At 48.7% G+C, this 24,079-nt stretch overlaps 1 protein-coding gene across 2 annotated transcripts; it reads left to right on the plus strand.

The window, feature by feature from the left end:
* The first annotated feature begins 491 nt into the window (after positions 1-491).
* Positions 492-22,579, plus strand: YTHDF2 (YTH N6-methyladenosine RNA binding protein F2). Of its 2 annotated transcripts, none has more exons than XM_055705341.1 (5): positions 492-808; positions 1,068-1,092; positions 1,486-1,565; positions 5,774-7,354; positions 11,742-15,463. In XM_055705341.1, exons 1-5 carry the CDS (start codon positions 782-784, stop codon positions 11,952-11,954), a joined length of 1,926 nt encoding a protein of 641 aa, XP_055561316.1. In that variant the 5' UTR covers positions 492-781; the 3' UTR covers positions 11,955-15,463. The 2 variants fall into 2 exon arrangements, with proteins under 2 accessions (XP_055561316.1, XP_055561315.1); XM_055705340.1 differs by lacking the exon at positions 11,742-15,463 and adding an exon at positions 21,637-22,579 and having other exon boundaries at positions 495-808.
* Positions 22,580-24,079: the final 1,500 nt, after the last annotated feature.

The following is a 24,079-nucleotide window of genomic DNA, read 5'->3' on the forward strand; positions in this document are numbered from 1 at the left end:
CCCCCCCTCGTGCAGCCGTGGGAGCCAAATCCCATGGAGCTGGGGTCAGGGATCCCCCTCCTGCCATGCTGGTGAGCCCCCCGCAGGCACCCCCTTGGCTGGGGGAGGTGGGGGTCCTCCGGGGCCCCCCTCCCCAGTCCGTGCTTACAGCAGGTCCCTCGGGGACAGGCTCAGCGTGGGCTGTGCACCCCCCTTGCCCCCACTCCCATCCTCCCGAGTGGGGGGCGGGGCCTTGCCCTGGGGGTCCCCAGCGCGGCCGTGGCCCCTGGCCCCCCGCCCTGTGGCGCTGAGCAGGGGGACGGGGGGTGCGCAGACACGAGGGGGCGGGAGCAGCAGCCGGGCCTCGATTTGCCGGTTTTTGCCGGAGAAGCGCGGCGGGGCGGCGGGCGCGCCTGGCCCTTTAAGAGCGGCCCCGCACACACACGCCCGGCCGAGCGGCGGCGCCGATCCCGCCGGTCCTCCACCGGCCCGGCATGCACTGCGCTCCGCGCCCCCCCCTCCCCCCCCTCCCGCCATTGTGCCTGGGAGCGCGGGGCGCGCGCGCGGTGCCGCGTGACGCCCGGGGAGCGCGTGTGGGCGCGAGGCGGCGGGCCTGGGCCATAGACGCGGGCCGGAAGGAGAGGCGAGGGGGTGGCTAGAGCGTCGCCCCAGCCAGGCAGCCGCCGCGGGCGAGTCGGAGTCCGCCAGGCAGCCGCGCCGCGCCCGCGCCCGGACAAAGCCGCCGCCGCCCGCCGCCCCGCCCCGCCCCACCCCGCCCCGCCAGCAGCCCCGCCGCGGAGCCATGTCGGCCAGCAGCCTCCTGGAGCAGGTAGGAACCCCGCCGCCACCGCCCGGCCTTCCCCCTCGCCGCGCCGGGCCTGGTCCGCTAGGTGAGGCCGCGGCTCAGGGCCTAGTGGCGGGGGCGCGGGCCGGGCCGGGCGGCGGCGGCCTCCCCCCCGCCTCCCCGCCCGCAGGGCCGCGCCTCCATTGTGCTGCGGCGCGGCCGGGCCCCCAGCCCGCCGGGGGCCGCCTCGCCCCCCTGACTCACCGCTCTCCCTCTCTCTTTCCACGCCGCGCCGCCGCGCCAGAGACCCAAGGGCCAAGGCAACAAAGGTGAGAGCCCGGGGGCGGCGGGGGGGCCCGGGGGCGGCGGGGGGGCCCGCGGGAAGCTGCGCCTTTGGGGAGCGTGCCCGCGGGGGAGGCACGGGGAGGATCCCCCCGCAGTCGGCGGGGCATGGCCTCGCCTCCCCGCGCCTTCCCGCAGCGGCGTGGCTGCCAGGAAAACAAACCCTGGGCTGGGACGCCCGTCGCCGTGTCCGGGGCTGCGGAAAGTTTGTGTTCAGGGTGTTTGTGCAGCGGTGGAGTGGCTTTCCGCTACCCGCTGGGCTACGTGTGGTGTATTAGAACGAGGGGGAGCTAGTTATGAGGTTTGTCTCGTAAATAAGCTGGCAAAATGTTCGAGTTTATCGGCAGGGTTCTTTCTAACGTGCCGCATCTCTTCCTCAGTGCAAAACGGATCTGTGCATCAAAAGGATGGGTTAAACGATGATGACTTTGAGCCCTACTTGAGTCCCCAGGCTCGGCCGGTGAGTAGGCGTACCTGCTAACGGGTAGGAAGCACCAGGAGCCCGGTGGCTTCACGCTGCTCTCTAGTGAAGGCAGCTGTGGCATCCTTGTGTTTCCCCATCTCCACTGCTTGCGTTTTGGTGTTTGCCAGCTTCCTTGCCATTTTATACATGCTTTTTTCCAGGCAGAAAACACTGAATGCTATTAGGTTGAGGTGGGGGGAGGTATAAAGGTTTTTAAAACTTCTCAGGGGTGTAAGGACTTCTGACAGTTGATGTTCAGCTCTTTTTGTCAATGTAACTGTCTCGAAGTTGCAGTTTCTGCTGTTTCATTTTTAGTGTTATGACCTTGTTTCCTTGCTGGTTTCTGGTTCTTTACACTGTCCGAGGAGATGCACTACGTTGAGTGGTGAAATTGCCTCGCACAATGCAGTTACGTGCCGAGGGCTTTTGGAGGATACCATCAGTGTTCTTCTCTCTCTACCGCGTGAACTGAAAATGTGTCTCATGGGGTTTTCTGTATTTTTCGTCAAAAAGACCTACAGAACACACATGTGCTAAAGGCTGTTAAGACTTCTTGAGAGCTTCAGTTAGAAGTTGAGCTGGAGAGCTTGCGATCAGCTGCTGAAAGCCAGTCTTCCAGCTACTTTTCCTCTTAACTCTATTTACGATTAGCTCCACTGGTAGCTGGTTTTTTTCTTTGTTTTTTCTTAATGAGCAGTAGGAGAGTGACACTGTAACAGATGGAGTTCAGCTGATTAGGTGGTACAAGTTAGCATTCTAGATAAACATCTGTAGTGGCACTGGAGCAGTTAGTTCATTCTCAGCATCTCTTTCCTCTCCAGTTGTGATTAGTAAAAATAAGCTGTTCTGGTTTTCCCTATCTGTATTTTTTGATCATTTTTACTAGTCAACGTATTATTTTTTTTCATAGAACGGTGATGCATGTTTTATTGGAACACAGGAACAGGTTTCTGTCTCAGTTTCTTGTTGAAAATCTTTGGGTGTTTTCCTAGTTTGTGCTGAAGATTTGAGATTAGATATTCTTTAAGGTCCTGTCAGATGTTCATAATCTTCAGAATTCAGTCTGTCCATTAAGATAACTTGCTGCATTCAGCTCCCTAAAAAGTTTCAAGCCTAAATGCCACCTGCATAGGGCAAGAGAGTGTGATTACTTTCTCAAGTCTTGAATAAAACTGGGTACTTTCCTCGTAGCTATCAACTAATGGTGAGTTTTTTCTATCCCAGAAATTAACATCGCCAAATTCCAGCTTCCTTGTGAATGTAGATGTATTTCCTGCAAAGTGTAGCTTTATTTAAATCTAAAGAGAACGAAGGTTGCTGTAATGTTAGAAGCAACATGATATTTTACCCTATTTTGTGTGTTTGATGAAGAACTTCTGAATATTTAGTTTCTTTTTGCTTGTCATACTGGTAAAAATAGGTTTTAAAAATAAGGAAGTGATTGGAGCATGCCCCAGGAGGCAGAGCAGAGCTGTTGCTCTAGAAATTCAGCAGGAGTGAGGTGAAACAGCCATGTTAACTTTGAATGGAACTTTAGGGCAACTTGTATACCACTTTCTCACCATGTTGTGTCGCATGTCATCTCTCATCCGTGTTTTGACACTTGATAGAATAGAAAACAAAACCCTGGGGTTCAGTCTGGAGAGGGCTGTGGTTCTGCTGAGCCAACCAGCCAGGCTCAAAACCACAAAGGTGTCGAAGCGTGCACCTTTTTTCTGAAGGTGGGAAAGGGAGTTACAGATATGGCTCTGAAAAGTAAATTAGATGAGTAACGCCAGTGCTTTCTGAAATTGCTTTTTGAACTCTCCACACAAGCATGAGGTAACCATGTTGTAGAGTTTCATGGCTCTTCATTCAGGAGCTTGCTGTTTCAGGTGCAACTTTTAGTAGCTTGTCAGCCTAGTAAATTAGGTTACTGTGTATTTTAAAGCTCAGATACACAGTAAGTCATTCTTCAGCAGTTTAAAAACCAAGCTTAACAGCAACAGTAAGCTTAAACCCTGGTTCTAGTCTGAGGTGAAGAGGAATTGTGAATTTGAGGAAATAACTGTACAAAAATTCTTGGCCATTGCAGAGAATTAAAAGCTGGTGACATTTTATTTGCATGCTAATCAGTAACTGTGTCGGTTGTGCGAGTGCAGGGTAGCAGTGCGAGGTGGGGTGCTTGGTAGCAAAGTGTAGTTCTAGACATTCAGGTAGGGAACAGGAGCAAGCCTGTTTTGAATCTGCTTTGAGCTGGCAGTGCTCAACTGTTGTTCAGCTCCTGTGCTCTCTTACTACGTGAGTGTGGGTGGTGAATACTTCACAGGTAAGAGTTTAATACAGGCTGCGTTAAAATGTCTCATGAAGTTAAACATGTAATGGCAGGTAATAAAATATTTTGAGGGGACAAGGGGACAGGTTTTAATCTGAGAGTGATGTGTTCCATGTGCTTTGAGGGAGAAGCCTGCGGAGAGAAAACGTCTGCTCTGCCTGCTGGGCTCAGGTTTTAGGGGTGGGTCAGCATGTTTATGTTCAGTTAAAGGCAATTTCCAGGAGTCTACATTGTCACTCCTATAAATGAAGGTGTTATCTTTTGAAGAGACTTTGCTGGTTCAAAATAATAATTTATTTTTTAAGTTCCTTCATTTGCCTTACAAATTAGTGTCAGTATTTGTGCTCTTGGAAGATTGAGCCCTGAAGACTGTTCGTTGGTGTGGGTTTAGCAGGTCTGAGTTCCTCAGTTAGCAAAACTGTATCCTGGGTAAGAGTTCTGTTACTAATTTGCTCTTGAGATCCCTTTGGGAAAACAGAGAGTGTCTCTGCGTTTTTGTGCATTCACACCATGAAATACCACAGAAAGCTTTTTGGTATTTTATACAACAAAACAAACCTTGTCTCTGAAGACATTATGTTAAATAATTCCTATTAATTTTTGTAAAGTTGGGGCTGGATTAGCCCCAGACTGTTGCTGTCAGTGGAAGGTGGAGTGGCAAACCCAACTATTTCTGGAGGGTGCCAGAGCCATCTTTAGAGCCTCCGTAGATTTCAGTATGGCATGAAGTCCTTTGGGAGCTGCAGGTGGCACGTGAAAACATGATTCAACAAAACATTGTAGTAGAGCCTGCTGCAAGCCAAGCTTTTAAATGGGAACTGAACCTGACTTTCATCTCATCTGCATCGGGCTGACATGTAAGCGGCTGTGTAGCGTGAGGCTGTCTGCACACAGGTTCAAATTACTGGATGATAATGTCCATTAGTGTGGCTTTAACTGCTCCCCGGAGGGGACATTGGTTTGAATGAAAAATGACAGACTTTTTCATGTAAGCAAATCTTGGTGATGTCTGAGAGTTCCCTAATTGTAAAATGAGGCATTTGGTTTTGTAACCTAAAGGCTGCTTGGATGTTAAAAGGGAGACGAAGGCATGGAGTGGCTTTTTGTTTTTCTCCTCTCTGAATCTGAAGCCTGGTTCCTTGTGCAGCTGCTGTCACCATGCTATGAAAGGTTCCTATTGAAACCTAATTGATTACTCCCCGTTTTCAGGTATTTTTTTTTTCGTATGTGCCCGCAGCACTGGAGCAGTTTGTGTTTTGAGGAGTAGGCTTTAAATCCCTGTTTAATTGCAAGTTCTTGGAATATTATGAGCTCTGAAACTTTAAATTGTGGGGATAAAGCTGTTCTCATGGGTAATAAGTTTAAGGAAGGCAATTAGGAACACTCATGATTTTGGCAGTGTACTTCCACTGGGTCTTTTTTTCTCCATATTCCACTTCCCTCTGCATCCTTCACGCAAACTCTCCCTCAAGCAGCAGGATAAGGGTTGACGAGTACGTTATACAGACAAGAAAAGCCCTCGTTGGTAGTAGCTACAAAAAGATGATGATAATATTTGGATGCTAGATAAGATACTGTTTTTATAGCCTGAGCAGGAGCTCTAGGGCAATCTGCTGTCCAGTCCCGCATCACGATCACAATGCGTTCCCATCTCAGCATGGGAAGCTTGCTAAGTAAGCCTTTGTGTTTCACCGTTCTGGCAACGGAACAGTTTTTAGAGCACTCCTAACAAAGGCAGTATTTCAAGGCCAGGCCTGTTTATCTGCCCAGCCCTAAGGTAGGGAGGGGTGGGGCACGGGAAGTCTTAAGATGGCTTTTTATTCCTGGTCCCTTGAAATTTGTTCAGCTCATTCTAACTATTCAGTGCTTATTTCTTGTTTTTTTTTTTCAGAATAATGCATACACTGCAATGTCCGATTCCTACTTACCAAACTACTACAGTCCCTCCATTGGATTCTCCTACTCCTTAGGCGAAGCTGCCTGGTCTACGGGGGGTGACCCACCCATGCCCTACCTAACCTCTTACGGACAGCTGAGCAACGGGGAGCCTCACTTTCTCCCAGACGCGATGTTTGGGCAGCCGGGGGCCCTTGGCAGCACTCCATTTCTTGGGCAGCACGGCTTTAACTTCTTTCCAAGTGGGATTGACTTTTCGGCTTGGGGGAATAACAGTTCTCAGGGACAATCCACTCAAAGCTCTGGCTATAGTAGCAATTACGCCTATGCCCCTAGCTCGCTGGGTGGAGCCATGATCGATGGGCAGTCTGCCTTTGCTAACGAGACGCTGAACAAAGCTCCTGGCATGAACACCATCGACCAAGGGATGGCAGCTCTGAAGCTGGGCAGCACAGATGTTGCGAGCAGCGTCCCAAAAGTCGTCGGTTCCGCTGTCGGTAGCGGATCCATTACCAGTAATATCGTGGCATCTAACAGTTTGCCTCCAGCTACTATCGCTCCTCCCAAGCCGACCTCCTGGGCTGACATTGCTAGCAAACCGGCTAAGCAGCAGCCCAAGCTGAAGACCAAGAATGGCATTGCAGGGTCGAGTCTTCCACCGCCTCCAATAAAACATAACATGGATATTGGAACTTGGGATAACAAAGGGCCGGTGGCAAAAGCCCCGTCACAAGCCTTAGTTCAGAATATTGGTCAGCAGCCAGCCCAGGGGTCCCCCCAGCCTGTGGGTCAGCAGATCAATAACAGCCCACCGGTGGCACAGCCTTCAAGCGGGCAGCAGCCCCAGCCGCTGCCGCCGCCGCAGCCAGCCCAGCTGCCTGTGCCGCAGCAGACGGCCCAGCCCACTCGCTGGGTTGCCCCCCGTAATCGTGGCAACGGGTTTGGTCAAAACGGAGTGGACGGTAATGGAGTGGGACAGTCTCAGGCCAGTTCTGGTTCTGTTCCTTCCGAGCCGCACCCAGTCTTGGAGAAGTTGAGATCCATCAACAACTACAACCCCAAGGATTTTGACTGGAACCCAAAACATGGCCGGGTTTTCATCATTAAGAGTTACTCTGAGGACGATATCCACCGTTCCATTAAATATAACATCTGGTGCAGTACAGAGCACGGCAACAAGAGACTGGATGCCGCCTATCGCTCCATGAATGGGAAGGGCCCTGTTTACTTACTGTTCAGTGTCAACGGTAGCGGTCACTTCTGCGGAGTAGCAGAAATGAAATCTGCTGTGGACTATAACACGTGTGCGGGTGTGTGGTCCCAGGACAAGTGGAAGGGACGTTTTGATGTCAGGTGGATTTTTGTGAAGGACGTTCCCAACAGCCAGCTGCGGCACATCCGCCTAGAGAACAACGAGAATAAACCAGTGACCAACTCCAGGGACACTCAGGAGGTGCCTCTGGAAAAGGCTAAGCAGGTGTTGAAAATCATTGCCACCTACAAGCACACCACCTCCATCTTTGATGACTTCTCACACTATGAGAAACGCCAAGAGGAGGAAGAAAATGTTAAAAAGGTAACTTGTTTGTCTGTCTTGGTGAAGTCCTGCGGGGCAGGAGATGGAAGAGGGCTGCCTTACGCTGTACTAAATCCAGGGTGTGAAGACATGGGCTTCTGAGCAAGCTTGGTGGGCATCAGTTGGCCTTTTGGCTAGCTGCGTGCTCACACATGGAACCCGCTACCCAAGTGGCAGCTCCTGTTTGGGGTGGAAATGCGTGCCAGCACCCTGGCGGAGCAGTGTGAGCAGGCTTGTCCAGGCCCTGCCTGCAGTCGACCGCCCTTCGGTTGCTCTAAATCTCAGCCTTCCCTGAGCATGTGTTCTAAACAAAATTTATTTCTGTGCTATTGTCAGCTCCTAGATCAGAATAGTTTAGAGGAGGAGAACAGTGGGGGGTTTGAAGGGCTGTTAGGAAACAGAGCTGGGTCTTTGAACGGCCGCCTAATCCACCCCCTACCCAAAGTGGGGTCAGCGTGACAGATGTTTCCCACCACTTGTAAAACCTCCAGGAACAGCAGTTCCTGTCCCTCCCCAGGCAATCTATTCCTACACTTAATTATCCTTCCTGTTAGAAGGCTTTGTCTAATGCCCAACCTAAATCTCCCTCACTGCAATTTAAGTCCATGAGTGCTTGTCCCCTCTCCGGTGGGCACGGGGCAGATCGTTCCGTTCCTCCTCACAGTGAGCTTGGTTGTACGTGAATCTGGTGGGCTGCTTGCATGGGCGCTGCCCGGGAGCATGGCACGTGAGCCATGCTTGCCACCTGCCCGCAGCTGCGCTGGGTTGCTGCATGGCTCTGGCTGCTCGAAGCCTGCTGTCATCATTGATTCGTTATGGGAGGATTGCTAATTGACAATTCTGCCCGAAATTCAGTGACCAGTGGGCCTCGAATCATACTTGGGTACAGCTGTGTTAGTCACCTGTGGCTGACCTTCCCCACAATAGGGGTCTTGCTGGGATTTTACCAAAACAGTAGTTACAAATTAGCATCAGCACAGCTTTCTGGTAGTTTGCCAATTTTCTGATGATCCCTTTAGCTTCGGCAATGGGGAATTTTCCACCCAAGGGTTGAAGAACAGAATTGGGAGCTGCAAGTGCTCACAATGACAGTGAATTTTTTTAATATCTTTTACTTGGAGCATTATCTGTATAAATAGCATCACCCATACGCAAAGGTGGTCGCGTTTTGCATCTGATACTGTAGCACTTAGAGCGCTTGAAGAAAATCTGTAAGGGAGGAATACATTGCAAGGTGTGGAGGTGTAAACTTGATTTTTGTGAAAGCCTGAATATTTTGCGTGACTTCACATCCTAAAATTGTTCCATTTGGTATCCAGCTGTACTGAAGTGGTGATTTCTCTTTTACTAACTGAGGTTTTGAATGTAATCAGAAACCTGGTCTGTGCAGGACATCTTCGGAAGTGTGCAGGACTTCGCGTATGCCTCAGATCTGACTTGAAGGAGGAACAGTTTGCACTGTGAGAGGGGCAGACCTTGGCACAGTGGGAGGAGGCAAGGGAGCGGGGGAATGTTGCTGCTGGGCGAGGGATGGATGGAGGATGTGGAGAGGTAATACTGGCTAAATACAAGCAGGCAGCAAGCAGAAGGAAGAGCAACAGAGCGGGGAAATGCTGAGGGAAAAGTGGACGAACTGATAGTCTCTTCTGCAGGAAAGCTGCTGTGTTTGTGAGTTGTTTGTAATGTCAGAAGATCAGTACAATACTAAAAATGGCTTAGCAGTTTTCTTAAAACTGTAAACTGTCTCTATTCATCTTTCCAATTGCATTTTGAGGTCTCCTCTCCTTTCTTCAGTTTCTCTTGAGAGACATGCTAGTGCTTGAGGGTCAGAAGCAGAAATGGTAGCTGATAGATGCCAAGTGTGCCAGCATCTCCTTTCTAAATGATGTTTGAGTTGATTTGGTGTGGCAATCCAGCGCAGAAGTGGTTGATTAGGAAAACTTGTTCTTTGAAAGGGAACTTAGTCATATCTCTCTGGAATTCATAGTCAAGGAGGGAGTCTTGTAGATACAAAACAGTTGGTGTTTGCTTTTTACCATTTACTCACTCTGTTGCATGCTCAGGGCCCCTGCCCTGTAACATCCGGCACGGAGGAAGTGACTTGGTCTTACAGCAACAGTTTGACCTCCTCAATTGCTCCCTGACGCAGCCTTGAAGATGGTTGAGGTTTCTCTTAACTGCTTTTTCATGGTTTCATTGAGAAGCAGTTGGTTTTGCTCAAGGAGGGTTTTGTGTTTGGGTTGGTTTTTTTCCTGGAGTGAATGCTGATGGTTACCCTGGCACTGTGGGTGGGGAAAAAAAGCCCAAGCCATGCTATGTCTGCCTTGAAGCGTCAGGTAATCACCTGGATTAAAAAATATATCAGAAAACAGAGCTGAGGCGCTGGAAAGTTAAAATGCTGCTGTGGCGCAGCACCCTGCCTGCGGTCTGTCAAGCTGCTTTTGTGTTGGGGAAATCCCATTGCTACCAGCTCTTTGTCTCTGCTACCAGTCTTTGGATGGCAGCAATATGTTAATGTTCTGCATTCCTGTTCCTTCAAGCTTAAATGTCTCAAGGTTTGGCTTGTTTTGAACTTTTAGCAAGCTGCAATTGTTTCACTTGGCTTCAACTTGCCTAAACCTTTGTCTGATTTGCAGTTTGATTCCTGCTCGCTACCCGAGCAGATGGACAAGCTCTTGTGAAAGTCTGGAAACTCTTGAATAATCTTTTATACTTCTCACTGTTAGAGTCACTTCTTCAGAATTCCCTAAAATAGTTCCAGGAAATCATATGAAAAATGCTGTGCTTGGTATTTGTGCTGTTCTCCTTGGCCGGCGTAGGAAGGTAGACAAGTCAGTGTTGAAAACACTTGAAATCATGCTCTTATTTGTCCTTTTCTGTTGCCTGTGCCCATCTTGTCCTCAGAGGCTAATCTCCATTTCTCTCAAGTGGCTTGCTTTGCTCTACTAATCCAGCTTTTTAAAAGGTTTGGATGTTCTCCTGACCCAAAATGATGAAGCTGACTCCGGTGTGATCCTACCTGGAGTAGCTGAGGACTTCCTGAAACCTGTAACAGCTGCTTTTATGGTAGAGCATGTCACCAACTTCTGTAAGAGCTGTTTTATCTTTGGGAAAAAAAAAAAAACCAACCCCAAACAAGAACAACCACCACCTCTAGCCCATAGCAGTACACTTGTATTTCTAGGAACCTTGCAGACCTCAGTGTAAAGATCTTAGATTGTGATCTGCTTGCATGCAGAAGGTTAACAGCATGTGTTTTGTGGGAAAGCAATGAATGTATAAACTCTTCAGAGAAGTTTATCATTGTTCTTTCTCCCGTTGCCTTGCCCAGGGTTGGGTACTTGGCTACTTGCAGGTTGCAGGGATTTTAGGAAGGCTATCCCATGAAAACCAGTCCTGTCCCTTCCAGGACCAGAGTGCTCAGTTGTCAAGTTTGCAGTTGGTAGGAGACACTTCGAGTAGGGACCTCAGTGCCAGTTGAGTCAGGATGAGCTGTGCAGGATGGGGTGGTTTTTTGTGGGGTTTTTTTTTCATGCTGAGGTATATACCAGCCTTGAAACAGAAAGGTGTGATTTGTCATACTGGAGCTATTATTTCCAGAAATGTGCTGCTTTGTCTCAGGTGACGCCATCTGGTGGTTAAAGGAGTATTAATAGTGACAAGTGTCCCTGCCCCCCTTAGAAGATATGATTTAAGGGGCAAAACTAAGTGGCGTTACATGAGCCTGTTTGAAACTGGCAGACTGTTTCACAGTTGCTGTAAAAAAAGGAATGCTTGCTGATGCAATTTGTAAAGCTCTTTATTTCTTCCTAATTTGTAACTTCCGAGGGGAGGAGAGAACTTATTTCCTGTAGGGTGAGCTAGCACTTTTCTCCCACTGTTACAGTCATCCTGGCTAGTGCTGCATTTGCTTTGGCTTTACCGTATGCAGCAGGCCAGTGTTGCTGACTACAAGATTCGATTCCTGGATACTGCACATCCAGGCGAAGCCAGCTTACCTGTGGCAGCAAGGGAGCACTGCTTGACCTCGTACAGTTCCTCTCAGCCCGTGGTCCCGAGGCTGTTTGCTCTTTTCTGCTCCACATCCTGGCCCTAGCAAAGTGAATCGACTGACTCACCAGGACAGAACTTCCTTGCTGCAGATACCCTCTGCTGTTCAGCAGTGCACATGGTTTCTCTCAGTTTGTTTCCAGGACTTTTAAATCCTGTACATCTGTATCCATGCTCATATATTTGCTCAGTAATAGAGGAAATGGAAACCATACTGCTTATTCTAGTAGTTTGGGACTGGCTGTTTGACGTAAGGAGTGCTTTGTGCTTAGATATTTTTAAGCCAGCACTACAAAGCCCTTAACAGCATTCTCGTGTATTTTTGGTTGCATTCTAGCTTTGTTTAAAGGCAGGAGAAAACTGGAGGGGAAGGCTTTTAGATCTGGCTGGTGCTCTAATCTGTGTTTTCCTCTGTAAGGCAGGGGACTTTGTTTCCTCATCCCTAAAACAGGAGCAGCTGGGAGCCATTTCACTGCAACTGAAGTGGAAGTTGAGTGGTGGAAGGGCAAGCCTGTTGCACTTGCCTCAGAGCCCTGCCTCTCGCTGTTAACACCTTGTTAGCAGTCTTTAAAATAATATTTTAATATGACATTTTGTTAATATTATAAAACAGTAAAATACAATGTTTAAAGTTGACTTGCTGAAGTTGGTTCGAGGATGTGTTGAGATGCACTGTTTAAAATCATTTTTTTGAGGACTGGTGATGGGATTTGAAGCTGTTCTTCTCTAGTCACTGAGCCAGACATGGTGAGGAGGTTTTGCACCTCGTACAGGTATGGCCTTAGGCAGAAGGAGCTTATTTCATGGCCTGTTCTAGGGAGCTGGTTCCCAACTCACTTGTTGGCATTTAGTGTGAGCAAAGCTCTGTGCTCCCTTCCATCCAGGTTATCTTCACATTGGCTGGGTGATTTCTGCTCTAAGTTGCAGAATACTCCAAACTGATCGTTCTTATAAATATGTTAATTGCATTCATTATGAACATACTAATGACTTCAAATGAATGTCTTAAATTTAAAAAAAAAAAAAAAAAAAAACACAACTGTACTTCCTTCAGCAGCCAAGTTGAAATTGCATGTGTGTGGCAGATTCCCTAGAAACGAGGTGGAGGGTTTGGTGCGTGAGAATGGAGTGTGTAAGATGTCAGCAGCAATGGCTGCTTCCCCCCATCCCCCCCCACCAAGCGTTCCGGCTAAATCGCCAGCGCTGAGGTTAATAGCTATGACCCAGGCGTTGTGGTTAGAGTTATTTTATTAACAGCTACTTCTCCAGGAAAAAGTAGTTTTCCTTAGAAGATAAGTATTTGCCAGCAGTTTTGTTCAGTGAAAGCACCAGGACTGGTCCTGCGCAGTTCCCTGGGTTTTCTGTCTGGTGCAGAAGTTCAGTGGGTCACAGGACGTTGCCGAAAGCTGATTAGGATCCCAAGAAGACTGTTGAAGTGCATTGGTATGTGAGCTCGTATATACGCAATACGTCAAGAATAGCTTCATGCACAGTGTTCCTCACTTGTTCTTAATGAAAATGTAATTCTGCAAGGGTTTGTTGTCTGAAAGAAGTGGCTTTCTTTTCTGTCTCCTTTGAAGTGTTGTGTGACAGGTATTTGTTGGGAAGCTTCTTGTTCTATTCTGTGCAATTCTTTTTGCCACAATTACTAGAGTCCTCTGGTTTTCTTGGATGCTCTTGTTTGTACCTGGTAGTGATTGTACTATCTTATGCTTTTGCGTTAATAAACCAGTTCCTTAGTGGTGCAAAATGCTGGATGCTTGCCAAGCTAGAACAGTGCCACCCTGCTTTTACTGTAGCAAAGTTACCCAGGGAAGTCTCCGTTAACAAGGATTGTCATTATCCAGGCTGATTACTGGGATAGAGAGTTGATTGGAGCTCCTTCCAGTGACTAGCGCCCAGTGTGGGGCTTTTTAATTGGTGTATCAGTCATGTCATATTGCGTTTGGGCAGTTAATAATAAAGTGCTTCGATTTTTGTAAACTGTTCTTCAGCAAGGACTCGGAAATGAAGACTGTGTTTCTGGTTCCATATCATTAGAACTTTTTTATTAAAAGGATGATGCTGAGCTTTTTTTTTTTTTGTGGTTAACTGCAGAGCTATTTCTTGTAATGTAATACCAGTTTAGAAGACTTAGATAAAATCTACCTAAAAACCCTTGTATTTTGTTTCTAATCTTTAGGGGAAAAGAAACCACACTACTTTAGTTTCCTTCCCTGTGTGTATCTGTACACACAGGGAAGGCTCTGCTTTCTCAGCCCTGTTGTTTGTAGTGTGATGCCATCTCCTCTAAAATGACTTCAGAGAATTTCTCATCATCACTTGCAAACTCTTAAGAAATCGTAAAGTCCTGCTCATCAACCTTCTGGCTGGTGCAAGCCAGCCTGATTTGGGGTTCAGCTGATTAGAGTGCCATGTTCTTGATATATTAAAGGAAGAAACAAAAAAAAAAAAGTTGAAATATGAAGCTGTGTTCCAGTGAATACTGCTTTGTGTTCCCTTTCAAGTGGCAATAAAATGAGGGTATACACAAATGGCTATAGGGAGTTCATGAATTCAGCTCTTCATGGTTGACAGAAGTAGGCAAATGGATCTCCTCTTATCCTTTTATAATAAGGAATACTGTGATGTGTTTTTCTTGTAGCATGAAGTATTTCTTCTGCGTTATTTGGGATGGAGGTAGTATTTTAGCCTCAAACACAAGAACAACTGCAGCGGGTCAGACCTTAAGTCTGTGTAGTGTCATGTTGCGTCTCTTGTGGCTGCAAGGTCTGCAGGACTCAATAGAGACCCTGCTTAAGCATCTTTGCTCTTTTTCCAGGTAGAAAGCTCCATGTGCGGCTAACAATAACATGGTCAAGCACAAATGTCTGAAAGGGCAGTACAAGCACATATTTATCCATCTCTGAAGGTTTTCCTTACACTTCACAATTTGTGGCTCAAGAATATCTTTGACCCAGAGGATGTATCTTTAGTAGCTTATGATTTCCCTTGTTGTCCACAGGAATTTGATGCATTTCTTGAGCATGCTCAGGATCCTGTGGCAGCAGGATCTTCAGCTTAATTACATCATGTAGGGAAACACGTCTTTTTGGTTTGCTTTGTCTGCCTCGTGATACTCCCTAGTTTTTGCACTGGAAGGGGTGGTGAGCAGTTGATTTCAGTGTCCTCTCTGTGTCTGCTCTGCTTTTACAGTTGTCTCTCTTCCAGGCTTGAGAGCTAGAGCACCGTGGCTGTGCAGATGGAAGCCCTTCTGCCCTTTGCTCATCCCTGTTGTTCTCTTCTAACCCTTGTCGGGTGTTCTGCGTGCCCGTAGGGATGGAGAGGAGCGGAGCTGCATGCTGCTGGGGGTAGAGGTGCTGCTTGGGTTTGTATAAAGGCATAGTGACGTGTTTGGCTCCAAGTGATGTTTAGTTTTCTTGATGGTGGATGTTTTCCATGTTTCACATGGATGCGGGGGAAAAAAGCAGGGATTTGGTATGTGACTTTGAGGGTGGTTGGAGGGATGTTTTCCTGGAGTTAAAGACCGTAACCCTGGCCTCATGTTCCCGATGGTTAATGGTCATTTCAGAGCCTGTCATCTTGGGGTCGGATGGTGATTTTTCCCACATGTCATTTGATTTATCTAAACCAGGTAGACCAAATTCCCTGTAATGTTCAGCTGCTTTTTGTCACAAAGTCCTCCACTTCTTCAGTTGGCCGCTGTTTTTATAACTCTGCATAGCTTAGTATCATCGGTAAACTTCGTCACTTTATTATTCACTCCTCTATCTAGATCTCATATGAATATATGGAACCATGAATTCTAGTGAAGCTCCACAGGTTTTCTCCACACAAGATCATGCAGCTCTTGCGTGGCGTGACAGAGGGTGGTGCAGAGGCTTTACTAACTCTACAGCAGTGACGATTTTGAAACATCAGAGTGGAAGTCCTTCCTTTTTCTAGAGTCACGTGGCAGTCATTTTCTGGTGCTAATACTTATTGTGTGAGCTGTGATTTAAGGTAACCAAAGTAATGAAATGCATTTCATGTGAGCCTAAATGAGAAAAAACAGACCACCGTTCTTCTTTTTTAAAAAAAAAAAAAAAGCACTTTACTGTATCTGGTTTAGGTAAAGACTCTGATGTGAAGCTCAGAGTGAGCCCCTGGTAAATGCTGTCGGTATTTCAGTGCTATTTGATTAAACTTTCACATTAACTATTCCTGTTACTTTTGTCCATGCTATTAATGTTCTTTCCCACTTTGTGAGGATTTTGGTGCAGGCAGATAGGTCAGTGCCCTGCCCTGCGGTGGGAGATTGAGGTGCCCCAATGGGCAAGCGTTGGCAGACTGCAAAAAGAAAGATGGCAAGCTTCTCATCCCTTGTAGTGACAGGGAAGAATAAAGACTCCCTGGTTTAAGACAAGGAGAATTTTCTGCCTTTGTAATGACTTGAAAAGGCTTGTGGTGATGTTATTTTGCTTCTGCTCCAAAGCCAGCAAGTTGTCCTCGCATGGAGTGCCACTGGGAGTCCTCCCCAGCTGCTCTGTGTTGCTCTTTGCTCTAAATATTCATCTATGTTCTCAGCTTTTACGCCACTCTTGTTTCCTGCACAAGTTTTGCCCTGTGGGACGAGGCTCCCTATGGGAGGGTAATTATAAATGTTTATGGAAATTGGGCTGCTTTACTCCTGCAATCAAATGTGATGTTTAAGCAAGAAGAGGTACGTTCTTTGCAATTGGTTGCATCAGTTTTAAAGGTGCCTTGCAAGGTGCTAGGGAACAGTGGCATGCCTGGTGGTATCTGACAGCTGGGACCACCTTGCTTGTATAAAACCCACTGCAGGGGGAAAGTCCTGGCACTCTTCGGGTCCTCCTCAGCCCTAGCCCCAAGCTAGGTGCTCTGACAGGGTAATTCAGTGTCTGACATAAAGTACGTGGCTGCTGTGGCATTTACGTTCCCTGGTGTTAAGGTATATTGTGGCTTACACCTGCACCTGAGGAATTGCCTCTTGCTGTTCCATATTTATTTTCCATGAGTTCATATCCTGACTAAACAGTGAGGTGACGAGCATGTAGCAGCCCCGTGGTGTACTTGGGTTTGGAGAGGGAGCCAGAACTTCCTACCTGCCCAGCCATGCACACTCAGTGTGGTGGTAGGGGACACTCTGGTGCTTCCCACTGCCTTCTGCATTTTTGGGGACAAAGCCTGAATTGCAGGGGCTGACCAGGCACAGTTGCATCCCTGCTTGGCTCACACTTTTGCAGTGATGTGAGTTTACCCCTTTTGGGATTCCATGGGTGTTTGAGTTTGCTCCGTTAGATTTTGATCTGTAAAACAAGAGTTACTTTTATTGGCCTATCTCCTGTCTTCGTTCTTGGTGGTGAGCTCTGTTATGTGAGTGGGGAGTAGGTGAAGATGTCTGACTATAACCAGATCATTATTTGATTTTTATCCCCTTTCCGAGATGAAACAGACTAGGATGTAGCTTTTATCTGTAACTCTGATGGCTTTCTGATGCTGACAACAGGAAAACCTCATATTTGGTTTGTAAATCATTTAGGACTTGAGGCTGTTTGTGGAGCAGAAGAGCGTTATAAAGTGATGCATGGTCCATCGTTTGTGCATGCCTTGAGCTGATCCTGCTGGGAGGGCAGCGCTGGGCACATTTGAGGCAGCCGGCTGCTGTAACTCCTGGGTTCTAAGGCACGTCAGAAGTTTGCCTCGGAGACAGAAACGCATGGAAATCCAGCAGTGTGCTTTGCTAGGATCACATCCAGTGTGCGACAGGTGGTGGTGTGAGCAGCAAAACGCCATGTTGTCGCAGCAAACGTCGTGGGCTGTCAAACGAGGTGTCTGGTGAGAGTTGCGTGTGCGTGTCTCAAGGCTGGTATTTGATTGCGGGGTATCTCAGCCCTTTGGGGAATGATGCTGATAGCATAGACCACGCTCCAAGGAAGTGATCTCCTGCAGTTCCTTTGTGGGCAGGTACTGGGCAAGTGATACTTCTTGCTTGTAAGACTTTCTCAGTTTGAGGCTGAGACGGCTTCCTGGCCTGCCTGATGTCTGCAGGCAGCTACGCCGTGCTCCAGGTCAGCTGGGTCCAAATAAACCACAGTTGGTACGCTGCCCAGCTGGGAGCCATGCTCTCGGTTGTTCTCAAGGCCCTCCCTTTCGTTTTAGTCTTCTATTTCCCTATCTGTAGTGTGGCAATAATATCCTTACCTTTGCCAGAGCAGTATTGAGGTTGAATGTTGGTTGTTAATCAGGGTAAGAGCTCTGAAGAAATGTGCAGTGTTACCGCCTATTGCCGTCATTTCACGGCATAAACTCTTGAGCCTTTTGTTGTTGGCTCCCCACAGTGTGACTAGATAACATAATCTTTCATCAGCCTTCTCCACCAGCTTGTTCAGTCGCTATTATCAGGACCTGGCTTGTGATATTGCTGCATCCCCCCTCCGGGGACAGCGGTGATGTGACTGAAGTGGTTTAAAGCGGGATGATTGCAGAGGGCTCCTACTTGGAAATGTTTGCCTCGTGTGAGCTTGGTGCCTCTGAACACCACCAGCCCAGAAGCACGCTGGCCGTGATGTGTGGGTGTCAGCGCTCGATTGAGCCCTGGCCTGCATCTTCCCAGCCACTGGTGTATCACTCTGCACTTCAGTCATTTCAGTGCTGTGGTGCTCCTGCCCCTCTGGTTGCTGAGGGGTTTGGTAGGTGGGAGATGAGTCTGAGCTGGTGTCTTTTCCTGCTGCTCCCACGTGGCTCAATAAGACATGGCCCAGGTCTAATGAAAGTGCAGCTGAAGAGAATAAAACACGTTCTGGTGGAATATCTCTGCCCCGACATGTAGTCCCCGGGGTGAGGGCGTGCAGATACTGCTCTGCCTTCCCCTGGGCTGTCCCTTAGCTGGGTGGGCTGTCTGTTACACCATCCCATGGCCTGTGATTTCAGAAGAGGATGAGCCAGGAAGGACAAACGTTTGTAACACTGCAGACCTTTGCTATGTGTTCTGGTACATCTGTTTGCTGCTTTGCTACGATTTGGGTGCTCACTTGTTACTCCATAACACCCCAAGGACCAAGATGTGTTCATGTGCTGCAGTTGGGCTGGTGGATGGGACAGTGTAAAAATCCTGGCTACCCCCTTTTCCAGGAGGAGACCGCAAGCGAGTGGATGTGAATCTCCCAGAGAAAAGCAATGTTGAAATTAGCAGAGAGCCGTTCCTTCCCTGGCAGCAGTGCCCTTGGCAGCACCTGCTTGACCAGGCAGAGCTCTTGGCTGGCTGGCTCGGCACCTCCCGGAGCGGAGGCTTGGGCTCCTCATGGAGAGCAGGGCAGGACAGCTTGAGGTAGGTATGAAGTCAGCCCCTCGAGCCCGTGGCAGGTGTGGTTAGATGTCAGGCTGCTGTTTTCTGTGGCGTGCTCCTTAGGGTACTGTTGGCAGTGCTGCTGGAGGGTAGCAGTACTTCTGCACCAGTATTTCCAGGTTGAATAGCAGGAGGTTTTAAACAGTAGGCTGGGTTGAGAAAAACCAGGCTATAATCTATTCTGAAGATGTTCGCTTTGGTCCCCTCTCTAGCTTGGGGACATGGGGATATCTGCTCTAGCCTCTTCTGAAGGTGTGGCGCCTTCTGTTCTGGCACACTGGGATTTTGGGGTGGGGGTGGGGGTGTCACTTTTGCACCAAGGCTCGGTCCTGTTTCCTGCTCCTTGTTAACCATACACTGATGTCAGGAGCAGCTTCGCCTTCACAGCAGGGAGGAGTGACTAATCGTTGGCCCATCTGGTCAGCTAATGGGGTGACACTCTCAGCAGGACCCTCAGCCTCTGTCTGCAGCCAGCCCAGGACACTGGCCCTGGCCGCTGATGGAGAGGGGAGCGATTGAACCTGGCAGCCGGCTTATCCCGTGTCTGCATTGGGGAAGACGGAGGCATTAGCTCAGGCACTTGTGGCTTCTTCCTGAAGGAATGCGTCACGTTGCCATCTGTCCTTGTTGAACGTAACGTGCTGGCTGCTGAGCCAGGCAGCAGAGAAGGAATAGGGCTTGGCACCTTCCTTCTGATTTGTGCCTTTCCCTGCAGCGCTTGTTTTACTTGGTGTTCAAGACTGGCTTTGCTTTCTACCATGGTAGTTTTATTTCACTGTTGTGCAGTGGTGGCTTTTTAGCAACGGGCTCGGGCCGACTTAGTGGAGAAGAGGAGAATTTCGTTGACTTACGTGAGGCAAATATTCTTGAGGAGAACGTGTGCCTTGATCTAATCCCTCTGCCCAGAAGGCGGTCTGTGCGGTGTCGCGTGGGGCTTGCTTTGCCATCCGGCTCGTGCAGAGGAGTTGGAGCTGGAGTCTCCGTGGGCCATGGTCTGCATGTGGCTGAGGGGCTGCCACAGCCTGGGGTGTTGTTTTGGGCTGGATGCAAGGCCTTCTTTTTTGGGAAGGTTCCTAAGAATGGGTGGCTATAAGTGCTGTTAGCCTGGGATTGAAGCTTCTCGGAGACGTCCTGGATTTAGCGGTGGTGGCAGAAGACTTATTTCTTGGAGCAACCCGCATGCTTCTGGCAGAGGCTGCCTGCTCCCCCCACCGGGAAGGTGCCCCTGATCACCAGGTTAAGGAGGGGCAGAGGGAAGCAGGCAGGCAGCGCTGCAGCTGCCCTAAATTTGGGGGACACAACCCTGGGCAGAGCAGCAGACTCACAGGGAAGCATCCAGAACTGAAACAGCCGGGTGTCAGTTTCGGAGCCCTAACAGTGTCCCTTCTCTCTGAGTGACGTATGTTAACACAAGGGAAAAGCCACCTTGTCCTGCTCTGCCAGCAGGCATCTGCTGCAGGTGTTGCCCTGCTCTGGAGGCAGGATGGACCTCCTGAGACTGGCTTAGGTGGGGATTAACTCATTCCACCTCTGAGCATGGGAGCTGGAGCCAAAATGCCTTGGGTGCTCTTCGTGAAGAGACTTCAGACACCTGTGCTCGGAGAAGATGCAGTTAAGAGACAAGGAGGAGCATCAGCCCAGAGCCCTTTAGCTGTTGACAGGTTTTATTTTTGAGCTGGTATATGATCTGGAAATGGTGTTTTGAATGTGGGCTGGACAGCATCTCTTAACCCTTTGGGGTAGCGTAGACCCTCCTCCTTGCAAAGTTTCTCTGTTAAACCCAATCAAAGCCCAGAAGAGGCTGGCCTGTGGTACGTGGCACAGGAGAGGGTAAGTCCTTGATGCCTGGGTATATTTTGCGCTGTGCTGCCTGTTCAGCTTGGTGTAAATGTTTGCCTGGATGGTGCGTTCCGTCGGTGCTGGAAGAGAGATGTGGCTGAATGCCAAGGGGGTGGTAGCAGCAGTCAGCGGGAGATCCCTGTGAACCTGTTGGTTTTCAGGTGAGACGCCATTGGTAGGTTTCAGAGTTACTGGTGAGGTGTTCTGCTGGGAGCTGTGGGCTATGTCAGTCCCTGCAGACAGGCAGATGTCCCTGGGTTTGAGCTCCAGTCTGCTTTGATGCGCACATGGGAGTTCAGGTGAGGCCACGAGGTCTGTGCAACACCCGCAGCGCCTGGGGAGCTGGGCTGCCCTGCTCCGGCAGCAGCTGGGTGCAGGCAGAGCTGTGCCACACGCCCTGGCATTCATTCCTTGCTTCCTCTTTCTTCTCCCTAAAGCAGCGCTGCCTGATCCCGCAGCGCTGCCAAGCCCTGCTCCCAAAGCTGCCCAAGCCTTCCCCAGCCCAGAGCTCTGCTTTGCGACGGCCGAGGTACCTTGTGGGTGCAGAGGGTCTGTGCCATGGGGTGGGGAGCTTTGCCTCCCCCACTCCCAGCACCCACTGACTGCAGCTGCAAACTCCAGTAGTGACAGACTCACTTTTTTTTTTTTTTCACCAATTCTTCCTTGGTTGGTGTGGGTTGGTTTCTTTTGTTCTCCCATTCCTCTTTATGCTGTTAAACCTCCTGCCTGGAGCAGCCTGGTGATGTCTGTCCTGGGGAGAGTCCAGAACTGTGCTGAAGGATGCTGCTGTGAGGAAGAAGAGCAGAGCTGTGGTACGAACAGCCCTTAGAAAGCAGAAGCACAATGAGCTGGTAGACCTTGGCAGTGTAAATACATCACATTAGCCCATGCGGTTGGAATAGCTCCTTTGCAAAGGAAAATACTCTTCTCAGACTCTGCTCACGTGGGACAGGCCCCCGTCGCAGATCCGCCTGTTGAAATGCTGATGTGTGACAGCGATGAATAAGATTGCTCTCTGCTAACAACATCTTTTTTTCTTTTGCAGGAACGCCAAGGCCGTGTCAAGTAAAAGGCTATTCCTCCCACAGAGACTGCAGCAGAGATTGCATCCCAATTATCTTTCAGAGAGAGAAAGAGCAAGCAAAAATATTCCGGAGAGAATTAGGACTTTTTTTTCTTAATTTCATTGACTTCAAAAAGACTCTTACAAACTTGCAGTTTAAAAAAAAAAAAGTATTGGAATTTCACAAGACATAGGACATAAAAAAACAAAAACAACAAAAAAAATCCCTTCTAGGTAGAGTATAGGTAAAAACTGTCCCCTTTCTTTTGGCTTTGGTTGTGATTTCAGAGCATACGCTTTGTTTTTTGTCTTTTTACTATGTTTTTTTCGGATTTTAAAGTCCGTATGCCTTTTTTTTTCTCCTCTAATTTTTAAACCCCGCTGCTTCCCTTCCTTCCACCCCCTCGCGCCTCCTTCCCCTGGTTTTGACATTTGCACTTGGAACACCGAGTTGTAACATCCACCATGGAAAGTGGAGTAACTTTTTTTTTTTTTTTTAATTTCCCCCTCCTGGCCTAGAAGAGGAGGAATTCTACAAGGAAATTGGGGTTTTGGCCTAAGAAGAATTGAACAGAAATTGTCCACGAGGTTGTGTCTTAAAAGGTGGTTCATTTTTCTCTGACCCTTTGTTACTCAAAAGTCAAGTACTAGGAGTCCTAAGAAATGTTCTGTTCTTGTGCATTATACGGATTTACAGATTAAGTCTGGGTTAATTTGATTTCTGAAAGCTGAGAACAGCAGTAAAAAACCTGTTTTGTTTACAGCAAAATGAATTTTGGACAAAAAAAAAAAAGAAGAAATATTGTAAAATGTGTAGTGACTATGTTTCTTCAGTTTCTTGTTAAGCCAATGAGGAATGGGCGTTGCCTTTCTTTTCACCATTAATCACTTCTCAATAATAAACGTGAGATCCTGTTGAGCATCACTGTTGTCTGCTGCTCCCTTTTCAGCACTGCCCCTTCCTCGGCCCAGCGAGGGCACGTACCTCCCGCTTCCCCTCTGCATGGCAGCTCGGGGGGGTGCTGCTCTATCATACCTTAAAATAATGAGCTGTGGGTTCTCCCTGGGTTTGACGCAGGGTGCTGTGACCCGTCTCCAGGCATCCCAAGCTCGGTCCCAGCCCATTGGGATCGGTTGCGGTGGGAAGATATGCGGTGGTGTGGGCTGGCACCGAGCGGAGCCCCTGCCTGTCCCGAGCCAGCCCCCCCCCCCCGCCCCTCCCCCAGGGCAAGCGCCCCGCCGGCCTCGCCAGCCAAGATTTGTTCCCGTTTCATGTTGGGGGTTACCTGGTTCTTTCCAGGTGTGTGAAGTGCAGGCACCCGCTTGCCTCCCCAATCACCTCCCCTGGGAAAAAACTGCTCGTGGTCAAGAAAGTAAAAAATCCAGGTTTTCTTGTTTTGGCGGTTCGCAGGGAATAAGAGAGTCGCAAACAGATCTGAGCCAGTAACAGGGCTCTAATTGTCAGTGGGTTGTCCTCAAGGAAAATTGTGCTATATTGAAAATATCTCAATTATTAAATCACAGTTTAGAAACATCTGGAACCAGCCAGCTGCCAGCTCTGCTCTTCTCACCTTGGGTGGAAAATCAGCCTGCTGCTCCTTGCTTCCCCAGCGCCCTGTTCCCACCCCGCGCAGGACAGCAAATACCTGCACACCCTGCATGCACTCACTGAAAACTGTGCTTAATTTTTTTAAATTTTTTTTTTTTTTTTTGCTAGTTCTTGCCTCTGAGAAGCAAACAAACAAAACCTAATTACAAGTAGCCTGGTCCCCATCGGGTAAGGCCTCGGGCTGCTTCCTGGGGGTGTTTGGGCTGGTGTTTCTGCAGGTGTTGAGAGCAGTTGTGTGGCCATTTGCATTTTACTGGGATATTTTACTTGTTTTCTCCAGAAGAATTTCTGTCCTTAATTCTTTGATAGCTTTGGCCTCTCCATTTGCGAGCTGGATGAAAACCCAAATTCCTTGCTGGTGTCCTCATGCATTTTCAGAGGGAGCGTAAAACCTGCGTTGTTTGCAGAGCTGGAGGAAGGAAGGGCAGAAAGCTTGGCTTGATTAAAGGCCCAAATTAAACAATTTGTCTTTTGAAAGAATCCGAGTTGTGAGTAACAGAAAAAGCCGGAGAGGGTTTTTCTGCTGTGCCTGGCAGGTGTTTGCGTCCTCGGTTTCATTGCTGGTCAGAGGTTGGTTCCCCTTTCTGGTCTTCAAGGAACGACCCACGAGAGACACGACGGGAGCAGGGAGATGTGATTTAAACCCCCCAGTACCTCGGATGCAGGTGTAGTACCTGCGATTATTTTCACATAAGAAAAAAATCACTTCATTCACAGGTCATACCTGTGTCCTTTAACCTGGGATGGTCCCACGCTGGTGTCATCTGCTGCTGCTGAAATGTCCCTCTGTGTTTAGCTGCGTGAGAGCCAAAATGT

The sequence above is a fragment of the Falco cherrug genome, chromosome 3 (assembly GCF_023634085.1).
Source record: "Falco cherrug isolate bFalChe1 chromosome 3, bFalChe1.pri, whole genome shotgun sequence".
NCBI classification, from domain to species: domain Eukaryota; kingdom Metazoa; phylum Chordata; class Aves; order Falconiformes; family Falconidae; genus Falco; species Falco cherrug.